The sequence below is a fragment of the Bidens hawaiensis genome, unplaced genomic scaffold (assembly GCF_021521415.1).
Source record: "Bidens hawaiensis isolate Kalapana, Puna unplaced genomic scaffold, B.hawaiensis_p1.1 tig00022752_1, whole genome shotgun sequence".
Classification (NCBI taxonomy): Eukaryota; Viridiplantae; Streptophyta; class Magnoliopsida; order Asterales; family Asteraceae; genus Bidens; species Bidens hawaiensis.
In genome coordinates, this window is record NW_027493557.1 from 56,203 (window position 1) to 70,226 (window position 14,024).

General features: G+C 39.3%; 1 protein-coding gene and 1 long non-coding RNA gene across 2 annotated transcripts; both read left to right on the forward strand.

Annotated features, from left to right (window-relative positions):
* Positions 1 to 3,084: 3,084 nt before the first annotated feature.
* LOC143566222 (caffeic acid 3-O-methyltransferase-like) lies at positions 3,085 to 6,111 on the forward strand. The gene is made up of 3 exons (XM_077052973.1): positions 3,085 to 3,511; positions 5,266 to 5,641; positions 5,763 to 6,111. The coding sequence occupies exons 1-3, from the start codon at positions 3,135 to 3,137 to the stop codon at positions 6,057 to 6,059; spliced, it is 1,050 nt and encodes a 349-aa protein (XP_076909088.1). The 5' UTR covers positions 3,085 to 3,134; the 3' UTR covers positions 6,060 to 6,111.
* Positions 6,112 to 7,511: 1,400 nt separating this feature from the next.
* On the forward strand, positions 7,512 to 8,393 carry LOC143566197 (uncharacterized). The gene is made up of 3 exons (XR_013141196.1): positions 7,512 to 8,091; positions 8,164 to 8,232; positions 8,310 to 8,393. It is a non-coding gene; the product is annotated as an uncharacterized LOC143566197 (long non-coding RNA).
* Positions 8,394 to 14,024: the final 5,631 nt, after the last annotated feature.

Below are 14,024 nucleotides of genomic sequence, written 5' to 3' on the forward strand. Positions count from 1 at the left end.
TTAGCACCAACTTGAATCCCAAGATACTTGAACGGGGTTACTCCCGGACGACATCCCAACTCTCCCGCCTTCACCCTAACCTCCTCCCCATTTTTCCCAACACCAAAAAGGGTCGACTTGTTAATATTAATTTTTAGGCCCGAACACAAATGGAAAATCCGCAAAATTCTTTTAAGCGTCCGGAAATTCGAATCCGACCATTCACCCATAACCATGGCGTCATCCGCATACAGCAAATGAGAAATACTAGGACCTTCATTAGGAAGATCAACGCCCTTGAATAGACCAACATCACACGCCTTTTTAATAAGACCTGAGAGTGCCTCCATAGCTATAATAAACAAAAAAGGGGAAATAGGATCTCCTTGGCGCATACCTTTCCCACAAGCGAACTCAAAAGTAGGAGACCCGTTAACAAGAATAGAAGACCTAGCCGATGACAACACCCCATAAATCCACATACACCAAGATTCTGGAAACCTCATTTGCCGCATCACCATCAATAGAAATCCCCAATTCACATTGTCGTAGGCTTTTTCGAAATCAATTTTAAACATAAAGAACTCTTTACCACTTCTTCTAGCCCAAGACAAAACTTCACTGACGACTAATGGCCCATCTAAAACATATCTTCCCGCAATAAAAGCCGATTGAGTTTCATTAATCAGAGAACCCATTACCTTCTTTAATATAAGACTTTAGATATAACTTTGCTAACTATCCCAATTAAGTTAATAGGCCGATATTCTCCCAATTCCACCGGGTCGCTCACTTTAGGGATCAGAGTGAAAGACGACCCCGCCCTACGACTAATCACCCCATTGTTAAAGAAATGTTGAAAAATACTACAAAAATCTTGTGAAAAGTAAGACCAAAACTTTTTCACAAACCGAAAATTGAATCCATCTGGACCCGGTGCTTTATCACTCCCACAACCGAACACCGCATCCTTAATTTCCTTTTCAGAAAAAGGAATCACCATCTCCTCTGCATCAGCCGCCTTGACTTGCTTTAACCCGTAACATGCGAGGTACGGTCGCTCACCCATATCTTCAGTAAACTTTTTTCTAAAAAAACCGAATACCTCTTTTTTTATTGCACTCGGTTTCGTCTCCCATCTCCCATTGATCATGAGGCCAGGAATTGAATTACGAGCTAATAATTGAAAGCTCGTAATAATTGAAAGCTCACCTAATAATTGTTAACAATTTAAATATCATGGTCTTTACACCTAATAATTGAAAGCTCACCATCCATCTTTACACCTAATAATTTAAATATCACTGGTTAATTACACCTAATAATTGAAAGCTCACCATCTTTACACCTAATATTACTGGTTAACAATTTAAATATCATGATCTTTACACCTAATAATTGAAAGCTCACCATCCATCTTTTCTTTTTGCCTATGTTTTATTAAGTTTTTATAAAGCAACAATTATTACACTTTCATCGTCTTTAAATGCATTGTTTATCCCTTTTTGTTGCATAAATTAAGCAATGCTTACGTGGGGGTCCGTTTTGGCTCCAATTAAACGAAAACAAGTTTAGTAGTCATTACAAACTAATCAATAAACAATTTTTATTTTATTCACTTAACTTTTCATTACGTAAGGTTTTTTATATATGAGAAAAGTGAATATGATGCTATCAATTAAAATATATTAAACCTAAAACTCAGTTATTCAAAACAAGAAAAAGTATGAATAAACTGGAAAGTAGTTCTAGATTTACTAAAACTCACATATCCATAAGTTTTAAACTTTACGAGAAAAGTAGTTTTAGATTAACTTATGTGGGGAAAGTGAATACAAAACGAAACTAGACAAATTTTAAGAAAAACAAGAAAAGTAGTTATAGTAAAGAAATATTATTCGCCTAGAAAATAATGGAGGTAAATTGTCAGTTTTAGTTTTATTTTTTAGGGTTTAAATCAAACGACGTAGTCTTAAAACGTTTAACATATAATTTAGGTGTATGTTATCATCGTATACAATTTCCCCTTTTTATTTATTTAACCTTAAGACATTATTTCTTTTACGAAACTCCAAAAAATAACCATTTTGACCACACTCTTTCCAACTTTAACCAATGCTTTTCTAAATTTCTCAAAATAGTCAAATCAACAGTTCTTCACCAGCCGCCGATGGAAGAGATCTGTCATCCCGCAAAACTAGTGAACGAGTAATATCATGCCTGGCAATGGACCATGATATGAACCTATGTTTCTCATCAATTAAATAATTTGATTGTAAAAGTTAACAATTATAAAAGGCACTATTGAAATGAGCAAAGACAAATGAATTGTTATGACACCGAAACTTAAGTGACTGAACATGTACGTAAGATTAAATGAGCAAAGTAAAATATATTTAGTATACACGAATGAACATATCGAATCGAACTATACTAATAAAAGAAAATAATAAGGATGATGTGGCAATCCACATTCATTCTTGGCTTAATCTTTCTTCTCATTCATCCTACCTATCCATGGGTTATGGAGCAAAACCATATTGGTAAGTGGGTTATAATTTCCTTTCTAATTTTCTAATCTATCATCTTCATTCATCCTAACTATCCATTTGTCATGGGTCAAATTAATTTTGGCAAATGGGTTATAATTGCATTTTTAATTCTCTAATTTCTCATCTTATTTATCCTACCTATTCATGGGTCATGGGACAAAACAGTTTTGAGAAATGGGTTATAAGATATCTTATAATTCTCTAATCTCTCAATTCATTTATCATAGTTATCCACCAGGTAATTGGTCAACCAATTTTTGCAAATGTTGTATATAAAAAAAACGAATTTGTAAATTTGAGATTCTAGATTTCTTATTTTATCTTCTTTTTACCTAAAATTTTGTCTATTTCTTTTAGATAATAGATATTTTTATTTTTATTAATTGACAAATTACGTGTAATACACGAGTTAGTAAATAAATAAATAAAAGAAAGTGTTAAATTCAATGATGGTGGGGCCCCATGATGAATGAGAGGTGTGAGTGTGAATATAAATATATGATGAAAGGCCGATCATCCCAAACCGCACCCACTTTGAAAGTCATAATTGAACAAGCTTAATTATTAACAACCTCCATCTCCATTTCCATCAATCCAATAATAATGGGTTCAGTTGAGGAAGAGGCTTTCCTGTTTGCGATGCAACTGGCAAGTGCATCCGTGCTACCCATGGTCCTGAAGTCTGCCATCGAGCTTGATCTGCTCGAGGCCATTGCAAAAGCAGGGCCCGGTGCTTACGTCTCGCCTGCACACCTGGCGGCTCAGCTCCCCAAGACAGACAACCCTGAGGCCCCCGTGATGCTGGACAGGATCTGCCGACTGTTGGCCAGCTACAACGTCCTCACCTGCACTCTCAAGGAGGGTGGAGAACGGTTGTATGGACTGGCGCCCGTGTGTAAGTACTTGGTGAAGAACGAAGACGGTGTGTCCATGGCACCTCTCTTGCTCATGAACCAGGATAAGATTCTTATGGAGAGCTGGTAATGTTGTACTCTACCCCACCCCATATCACAACCTGTTACTTTCTTGTATTTAGGCCATCGCATCTTTTAAATTTAGAGAGCCCCGGCCCACGCTGGTGGGATGAAAACCCGGGTGGTCTCACAGTTCAGAATGACAGTCTTCTAGTTCAAATCCTTAATCGTCAATATCTATCCAAAAGTAACACAAGTAGGATTCGAATTTGAGCTATATGCCACTAGCGAGTATCACAAATAATTATTACTCCCCCGTCCCGGTTAAAGTGTCATGGTTTGAAAAACATAAAGTTTAACGTAGATTAAATTATTGTTTTTTATTACCAAATGACAATAATGTCCTTGAAAATTTGGTTCATAAATTTTGTTTATTAATGTTTGTTGCGTGTGTTTAAGGGTAAACTTGGAAATTGGCTAATAAATTTTGAAAATAAATATTTTTAATGAGACAAATAAAAAAGGAAATGTGGACACTTTTAATGGGACGTAAGAATTGCTAACTAACATTTTATAATTTCTTTATTTTCTTTCACTTTACAATTTTGACAAAAACAAATATTACTAATTAAATCTTTTGTAATTTGGTACAAGTTTCTTGTATGTGGCACCTTGGTTAATATTTATAACCATTTCAATCCGCAACATTGACACGATATTTTTTATTATTTTTTATACCTAAATCATTTTTAATAAGAAAAAATAGGAAGAGAAAGAGTATTTGTACTTCTACACCATTTTTTGTCCTATACGGCTCGTATAGGACCTGAATCGTGTCAGAGGTTGTCTGCCATCGTTTATTGTGCCTCGTATAGGCCTATACGGCCGTATAGAAACTTTTTAAAAAAAAAATGATGACCATATATATGTGATTTATACGGGTCGTATTTGGCTCGTTTATAGACACTTTTTTTTAAAAAAAAATTGATGATCATATATACAATATATGTGATTTATACGGGTCGTATTTGCTTCATTTATCTTAACGGGTTTAAATGTTGAGCTCAAGCTTAGCTCGTCAAAAGCTCAAGACTGTCTAGGCATATTTGTTGCTTACATATAATAACAATTTGAGGTTTTTTTTAACATCTAGTCAACATACATTAAAATAAAAATGCACCCCAAAATTTGAGGCTTTTTTTAAATCGTTTTCCGGCAACGATTAAGGCAGTTTGAATGTTTCTGCAAATGTTTTCTATACGGTCGTATAGCCCTATACGACCATATAACTTTTATTTTCTATACGGTCGTATAGGCTGCAAAAAGCTGTTTTTTTTGTCCCCTTGTCAGGCATGTGTAACTTATAGAGCCGTATAGGCATGTGGGGGGTGGTGTGGGAGGATCACATCCCTTTATTTATTTGTTTGTTTCTAATAAGAAACGGTCAATTTACAATAATTTAACATGGCCTTGGTTATTCACACACTCTTTTAACATACATTTTATCTATTATGTACACCCTCTCTAAAGAGAGAGAGGGTGTATGAATAACACATCCCTTTAACATAAGATCAAGGAAAAAAAAGGTGCCGTTTTTGTCAACCAAATGCATGTGTATTTAGATGGAGCACGTAACTTGTACTTAAGACAAATCATTTAATTTGTACTTGGTAGATGTGTAATCGTTGAAACTTGAGACAGATCATTTAATGTCATTTAATGTCATAGATGAATGTTTCCTACAAATTTTGACCACAAATGTGATATTATCATATAACAAAAAATACTAAGTTATGTGATTGATCATGTGATTTGATTAGGTACCATTTGAAAGATGCAGTGTTGGATGGTGGAATCCCTTTCAACAAGGCATACGGAATGACGGCTTTTGAGTATCACGGGAAAGATCCCAGATTTAACAAGGTTTTCAACGCCGGCATGTTCAATCACTCCACCATGACCATGAAAAAGATCCTTGATATCTATGACGGCTTCGACAACCTCACCACCCTCGTGGATGTCGGTGGTGGCACCGGTGCCAGCCTAAGCATGATCGTCTCTAAACACCCTAACGTTAAGGGTATCAATTTTGATTTGCCACACGTTATCGAGGACGCCTCAGTGTTACCTGATATAGAGCATGTGGGCGGGGACATGTTCGAGAGCGTGCCAAAAGGAGATGCCATTTTCATGAAGGTACACGAAACATATCTTATATGTTCTAGGAAGTACAAAAAATTTGTATTTAAAAAAAAAGCATGACACGTTACATGTATATTTTAAACTGAAATGACATTGAAGAATTAATTTTTGACAGTGGATTTGTCATGACTGGAGTGATGCACATTGTCTTAGATTTCTGAAAAACTGCTACAAAGCACTGCCGGATAACGGGAAGGTGATAGTGGCCGAATGCATTCTTCCGGAGGCTCCTGACTCGAGCCTAGCCACCCAAAACGTGGTGCACATAGACGTCATCATGTTGGCTCACAACCCGGGAGGCAAAGAGAGGACCGAGAAAGAGTTTGAGGCATTGGCCAAGGGAGCCGGATTCAATGGGTTCCGCAAAGCATGTTGTGCTCTCAATACTTGGGTTATGGAGTTCACCAAATAGAAAGAACGAACAAACAAACTACACTTGTTTTTAGTTCCTTGAATTGTATCTCTTTTTGTATTTATTTTTTTATTTTCAAGGGTGTGTACGTGTAACCTTGAATTGCACTGCAATAATAAATACAAATATTGAATATTCGCATACCAACATTTCATTAAAGGGTTGTCACCACGTCAATGAAATGAAATATGACATCTTTCCTCTAAGAATGTAACTTCGAGTTGACAAGCAACTATAACTATATTTGTTATTCCTTTTCTTTTTATAACAGGATATCTAATAAAACCCAATATTCATTTAAACTAGACCAAAACACATAAAATCCTTGTGTCGTGTGTTCGTTTAATTTATCTAGTTGATTGTGTGGGTGTTTTGCATATCCGAGATCCTACGATGAGTCACTCGAAACCCCTCGTGTATACATCTTTGTATATTCGTGAAAAATCAATGTATTCCCATGACTCTATATTTGTTCTCAACTAAGTCCGCCCTTGTATATAAAAAGAATTCACCACAAAGCTCAATTCATCCATAAACCAACGCCAAATCGTATCATTCCAGTTTTCTAGGAATCAATGTTAGAGATTCAATAGGCACTTGAATGATATATTTAATGCCAGGACATCCATTTTAGTGTTACCAGCTTTAACTTGAAAGAAAAAAATATATATATGAGTTGCACTCATTTAGTGAAAAATCAAATACACAAGAGTACTTGTGTTAGTAAAGCTCACTTTATGCTGTTACAGCAGAGTTGAACAGACATTAACTGCACTGAAGTAGCAGAAAACAAGTATCTGTGCTCTCTTTTACCTTTTTGTGCAGGTGGGCACGTTTGTTTCTCCAAATGGAAAAGGTTTCAGGCTTTTGTTGTAGTTTCAGGAAGGCAAGAGACAAACAAGATCAATGGATATCTTTGAATATCATCAATAAATGGACATCCAAATCCAAATCCTTACAGAAAACATACTCCCATGATGTCTCGCCTCTCAAAAGAATATCATCATCTGCAGCACAACATCAAGAAAGAGATGAGGGAGTTAGAAGAAATGTTGTCAAAACTCAACACACAACAGCAAACTCCATCATCTTCATCTTCATCTGCTGCTGCTGTCAACACTCCTACCAGAAGGAGAAAGGTAATTAATTAGTAAATAGTAATGTAATACCACATCACTTTGTTTAGATATTAATTGTTTTTGTTGGGGATTTAGAACAAGGGGAAGATCAGCATAAGACAACCAGACTCGCAGAATGCGATTAAGAGGACTGTTTATGTCTCTGACATTGATCACCATGTAAGTCGGTCGTCGGTCGGTCATATATATCTTTGTAGCTAACTAGGAATGTTACTTCCTTCCCCTAAGAAATTATATATCTTTTGTATTGTTGTTAGGTCACTGAACAACAGCTGGCTGCTCTCTTTGTAAATTGTGGACAGGTCAGTTATCACAACTATCAGTATTAATATTATTATTATTTAGGCTGCTAATTTATCACTCTTGTTGTTTACTCAAGGTCGTGGATTGTCGTGTGTGCGGTGACCCCAATACCCTTCATCGTTTCGCCTTCATTGAGTTTACTGAAGAGGGTAAGGTTTGGTTTATTTGATAGATAGATATTGTGCATGTGGGTGTGGTTGAGCTGTTTGTTTGTGTATGTGTGGGTGCAGAAGGTGCAACGAATGCATTGACTATGGGTGCATTTTACCCTGTGAAGGTGAGGCCTTCTAAAACAGCCATTGCACCAGTAAATCCAACTTTGTTGCCCAAGGTGAGAGATAATCTTAAAATTTATTTGTGATTTATCATTGGAATGTGCAATAAATATACTTTGTGTGTGTGTGTTTTAGTCAGAGAATGAGAGGGAAATGTGCACAAGAACCATCTACTGTACTAACATCGACACCAAGGTACGAATTTCATATTTGGTATTGTTAGTGGATGGGATGCATCATAACATTCATAGTTTTGGTTTAAAGCAGGTTACCCAGGCAGATGTCAAACTCTTCTTTGAGTCGCTCTGTGGACAGGTAGAGAGACCTACCTGTAAATGTTTGGATTATTGTGAGATGAGATGACATGACAGGAATAGAATTTTGTAGGTGTACCGCTTGAGGATGCTTGGAGACCGTCATCATCCCACTCGTATTGCATTTGTTGAGTTTGTGAAGGTAAGTTTCCTCCCTCATATGGCAGGCATGAGCTTTTAAGTTTGTGAAGGTAAAACAAGTGTTCCCAATCTATGCAGGCAGAGAGTGCAAGTGCAGGTCTCAAGTGTAGCGGTGCGGTGTTGGGAAGTTTACCAATAAGGTGCTCGATACATACATACATACATATGGAATACTTGATAATAATAAATATATATGCATTTGATTGATTATCTGACATGAAGATGTGATGCAGGGTGAGCCCTTCAAAGACTCCAGTTCGTGCTCGGGTTGGCAATTAAAGATGATAGTAATTTAGTGAGGAGAAAGTAGCCATTCATCGTGTGTTTGATAAATTGTTGTTGTTGTTTTGTGACATTGGCTACTTAGGCATCAAAGTAAAAACCCAGCTGCCAGCTTAATTATTAATATATAAAACGAAATTGCCAGAGATAGATAATAATAGTTGAAAAGAAAACATATTTGTTGGTGATATAAAAGACAAGGGAAGATTAACTATTAGCATTATTATTGAAGCAAGCAACAAGCAATGAAACGAAATGAAATATGGAATAGTTTAGTTATCTTTGTTGCCAATTCTGTAAACAATACGTCCCCTGGTAGAATCATAGCGGCTGACTTCAATTTTGACCTTATCCCCAGCCAGCATTCTGATGGAGTTGCGTCTGATTTTGCCAGAGATGTAGCCCAGAACCACGTCTCCGTTTTCCAAACGAACCCAAAACATCCCATTCGGAAGAGATTCAGTAATCAGACCCTTGGTCACCCATTTCTGCTCCGCGGTGGATGTTTTATTTATACCACCAACACCAGCAGCTCGCACCGCCACCACTCTGCTACTTCTAGGGTTTGGGTTTGGAGAAAGAAAAAGTTTGTGTGGGTGAATAGGAAGTCTGTAGGAGAAGAGTGAACCGATTCCTGAGGATATGGTGGTGCTAATAGTAGTAGAAGAAGAAGCAGCAGCCATTATTCAATCCTACCTTCTTGTAACAACAAACTTGTTTTCTTTTACTTTACACTACGCCGTCCGACCTCTTCCTTCAGATATCTCACCATTATACATTTATACCCTATCCTTATCTATTTATTTTATTTTTATTCATTATAATGATTCTTTCTTTCTTTCTTTTTTATTTTCTAGTAAAACATTAAACCATACTCTCTAATTTTCTTGTATCATTCATATCTTCACTTCTCATCTCATGTATCAATTTTATTCTCCACCTGAATTGTTCCAAAATATTTGAATTTGTCTAACCTATTATTTGAATATACGTCAAACTTACTTCACGGACACGAACCAAAATAAAAAAGGCAACTTTAAGCGGCAATGCCAAACATCCATAGTACTATATTGTCAGTTTGCCGCCACAATGTATTCGGAACACATGTGCGCTTACAATACTTTGCACCCACCAATTTGTTCCTTATAGCTATTGCTAGGAAATAGGAATTAAGTTTCATTTCATGTTTTTTTTTTACCTTGAAAACCCTTCTTTTATTTTTCTTGTACATGGGTCAGCTTGGACTCTAACCAAATTAAAATGAAACTTAAGTTATGGTCCATTAAAAACAATCAGTTTTAGTTATACTATACTTTGATTATTAGTTTACACTTTACAAACTATGATTATAAATTCTGACTAATAACAAACGTTTAGGCTAAAATTTCAATTAAATTGAAGTGTTAAAAACTTTTCCCTTGGGCTGGCATCATTTGGTCTCTAAGTTTATGGCTAATCGAATATGATATCAAAGGAGAATAGGGTGTGTGTTGAGGATTGAATGGTTAGGCTGATAATTGTAACAATTTTATAAAATCCATCATAGATATTAATGATCTTTCAATTAATATATATGATACACGATATATAACACAAGTGTTGATATATAAATTTAGACAAGAGTAACAAAGTATAATTATGTAAATAAATGCATTGCTAAGTGGTTTATACCTTGACGAGGGCTAGTGTAATGGAGTGGAGGATCCTATGTCATGTTGTAGGGCTGCAAAAGCAAAAGAGGTGCTTAAAGAAAGCATATGGATGATATGTTATATTATTAGATCGAGGTTGAAAGTGGCATCTCAATTTCCATTTCTTTTTCTTTTCAGGCCTTAAATTAAATCTCCCCTGGACTGGACTATGACCCATCATTTTTTCTTTTTCACTTAAAGGGGAAACAAAATTGAAGAAACGTGGATCGACTCACTGGTAGACGATCTACTTTCCTCGGGTGTGATTATGCTATTTCACCGATGGTTCTCTGGGATCTGGGTTCTTCCACCTACAAAATGAACAGCACCGTAAACTTACCCCTCAGAAAGGGACAGAGGGGTCCTCTTTGGGGTAACCCTCCGGTGTGAGAATAAGTGTTTGTAGGAGAAGATAATACTCTGTAATTGGGTGTGTCTCCTTGTGGAGTTGATGTGGTATTTATAGTGCTAGGGTTTCCAATGATTGGGCTCAGACCCAATTAGGGCCTTGTTGGCCTCCTCCAATTGCTTTGCGCCACGTGTCCTTGGGACACCTGGTGCTTCTTCATTGGTTATAATCACGTGGTAGCACATGGGTTTTGCTGAGTTGTCCACCTTTCATTGGCAGCTGGCAACATCAGCATATTCTTATTCCTTAAAAAGATACCTTCTGGAAGGTTGTCTGACGTGCACAATCAAGGTTGCCCTAATCCTGATTTGGATAAGGACGAGGTTGATTATGTGCATGTGTGATATGCGCCAATCCTGAGGATGCGCGAGGTCTTCTCTTTATTCTCACGCGCAGATGTTTCATGCGCAGATGTGATATGCACGGGCATGTGATATGCGCCACGCGCATATGTGATATGCGTGAGCATATGTGGTGCGTGGGCATATGTGATGCGTGAGCATCTGTGATGCCTGAGCATGTGATGCCTGAGCATATGTGATATGCGTGAGCATATGTGATATGCGCCATGCGCATATGTTTTGGCTTTGCGCCTTCATAATGTCTTGATTTCAAGCCTCTTGTCTATATCTTGTGGGTTGACCCGCCTCGCTCGGTGTTGAGGCGGGTACATACCTCTTCAAGCCCCCCCAGTCTAATGTGTGTCTTGTCTCGCGCGAGCGAGGTAAGATAGATATTAGACTTAATAGTTTGCTCTTTTAGTAGGGGTTTGTCTTTTTCTTCTTATTATTCATCGTTGCGCGAAATTCTATCCTTTTGGTTGAAAACGAATCGTCCCTGTACGTGGTTGGTTGTTGCTGACATGCGTCAGTGATGGAGACGTGTCAGACCTTTCGTGTGCTCGAGATGCTACAGTTGCCTTTCATGTCCCCTCACATAGTGTCAGGAACACGTGTCGCGCTCGCGTTGGTCCGTACCTGCGAGTGGTGGCGCGTGAACTCTGGCAGCACCTGTATCGTTTCTTTTCGTGTCCCCTCACACAGTGTCAGGGACACGTGTCGCGCTCGCGTTGGTTTACACCTGTGAGTGGTGGCGCGTGAAGTCCAATCAGTACCAATTTTCTCTCTCCTGGGCCTATAAAAGCCAGCCCTTAGAGTTTTATTCTTCATCTTCTTTGTTGTTTATTCGAAGCTTTCCTTTCTTTCATTCTATTCCGATTACGTGTCTTCTGCTTCCAGATCTCTGTTCTTTAGAAGCATCCCTTGTTCGATTTTACAGTTGTATGTCTGATAGCTCAGACAACACAATCTCCCCTACCCATCGCCGTGTGAAATCGTTAGTGATGTCTACGTTGAAGAAGACCGGCAAGGGGAAGAGGGCTGCTGAGGCTTCATCGGAGGAGGTAGGGAGGACCAAGGCAGTGAATAAGTGGGATGAGATCCCCTGCAAACTGAGGCAGGCCGATTTTGACAGCCTTATCGCCTCTCAGGGTTTTCTCCCTGAGTATGGCTGCATGTTGCCGGCGGCCGGGCAAACGGCGGCGGACCCGCCTACCGGCTATATATCCCTTTACTGCCATTTTTTCACCCACTGCAACATTCGTCTCCCGATGACAAGGTTTGTGGGTGCGCTGCTTAAGTTTTATGGGATTCATATATCCCAAGTCCATCCTTTTGGACTCGTGCGCATGACTCACTTTGAGTTCATGTGCAAATCTCAGCGCGAGGAGCCCACCCCTCGTCGCTTTCAATTTTTTTATAAGCCCAAGATCCAAGATTCTTGGTTCTCATTTATTCCTCGCAGTCAGAAGGTCAAGTGCTGCACTGTTTCATTCAAGAGCCTTCATGACTGGTCTGAGAGGTTTTTTTATATCAGGGCTGGTGTGATCCCCATCCGCATGACCATGCGCGCGATATCTTCTGCGCCTGCGGATGTGGGCGTCTTCAAGAACCCAACTGGCGCCTGGGTTAAAAAGTTGACTGCCGAACCATCCCCCGCCAAGAACATTTGCGAAGAGGCGCTAGTGGGGGTTGGTATGAGCAGGAGGTGGGCCGACAGCGCGACTGAGCCCGTTATCCAAGTTGACGGCTTGTGTAAGTTATTCTCATTTCCTTACTTCTGCGCGAATATAATTCGTTTTGCTGATATCATTTGACTTGTTTTGTGCAGTCAGCAAGGAGTATGTCCACGCCGCCTATGATGAGCATATGGAGGGTGGCTCCGTCGCGCTGGGCGCTGGGGAGGTTGGCTTCCCCGATCGCTTTGATGACATGTTCATCCCTGTTGATCTGGGATTTCTCTTTGACAGCGATGCGCCTGGTAAGCCTTTGTACTTATGCTTATGCCTTTATAATATCAGATTTGGCTAACCTTTCTGTTGCGTGTAATGTAGACGCGCTTGAGAACTACGAGCTGGAGCTCGCGGAAGAGGAGGAGGAGGAAGCCACGTGGTCGTGGGTTCGGGTCCCACGGATGGCGCCAATGAAGAAACGTGGATCGACTCACTGGTAGACGATCTACTTTCCTCGGGTGTGATTATGCTATTTCACCGATGGTTCTCTGGGATCTGGGTTCTTCCACCTACAAAATGAACAGCACCGTAAACTTACCCCTCAGAAAGGGACAGAGGGGTCCTCTTTGGGGTAACCCTCCGGTGTGAGAATAAGTGTTTGTAGGAGAAGATAATAATATGAGAGTAAGGAATTTGGAGTGTATTGCTTAATATAGCTGAATACTCTGTAATTGGGTGTGTCTCCTTGTGGAGTTGATGTGGTATTTATAGTGCTAGGGTTTCCAATGATTGGGCTCAGACCCAATTAGGGCCTTGTTGGCCTCCTCCAATTGCTTTGCGCCACGTGTCCTTGGGACACCTGGTGCTTCTTCATTGGTTATAATCACGTGGTAGCACATGGGTTTTGCTGAGTTGTCCACCTTTCATTGGCAGCTGGCAACATCAGCATATTCTTATTCCTTAAAAAGATACCTTCTGGAAGGTTGTCTGACGTGCACAATCAAGGTTGCCCTAATCCTGATTTGGATAAGGACGAGGTTGATTATGTGCATGTGTGATATGCGCCAATCCTGAGGATGCGCGAGGTCTTCTCTTTATTCTCACGCGCAGATGTTTCATGCGCAGATGTGATATGCACGGGCATGTGATATGCGCCACGCGCGGAAGCGCCACGCGCATATGTGGTGCGTGGGCATATGTGATGCGTGAGCATATGTGATGCCTGAGCATCTGTGATGCCTGAGCATATGTGATGCCTGAGCATGTGATGCCTGAGCATATGTGATATGCGTGAGCATATGTGATATGCGCCATGCGCATATGTTTTGGCTTTGCGCCTTCATAATGTCTTGATTTCAAGCCTCTTGTCTATATCTTGTGGGTTGACCCGCCTCGCTCGG

What these genes read in the sequence shown, in the direction of transcription:
- LOC143566222 (XM_077052973.1), top strand. Translation starts at nt 3,135, where the DNA reads ATGGGTTCAGTTGAGGAAGAGGCTTTCCTGTTTGCGATGCAACTGGCA. An exon ending in AAGATTCTTATGGAGAGCTG is followed by an intron (nt 3,512 to 5,265) that starts GTAATGTTGTAC and finishes TGATTTGATTAG; the next exon opens with GTACCATTTGAAAGATGCAG. An exon ending in GAGATGCCATTTTCATGAAG is followed by an intron (nt 5,642 to 5,762) that starts GTACACGAAACA and finishes AATTTTTGACAG; the next exon opens with TGGATTTGTCATGACTGGAG.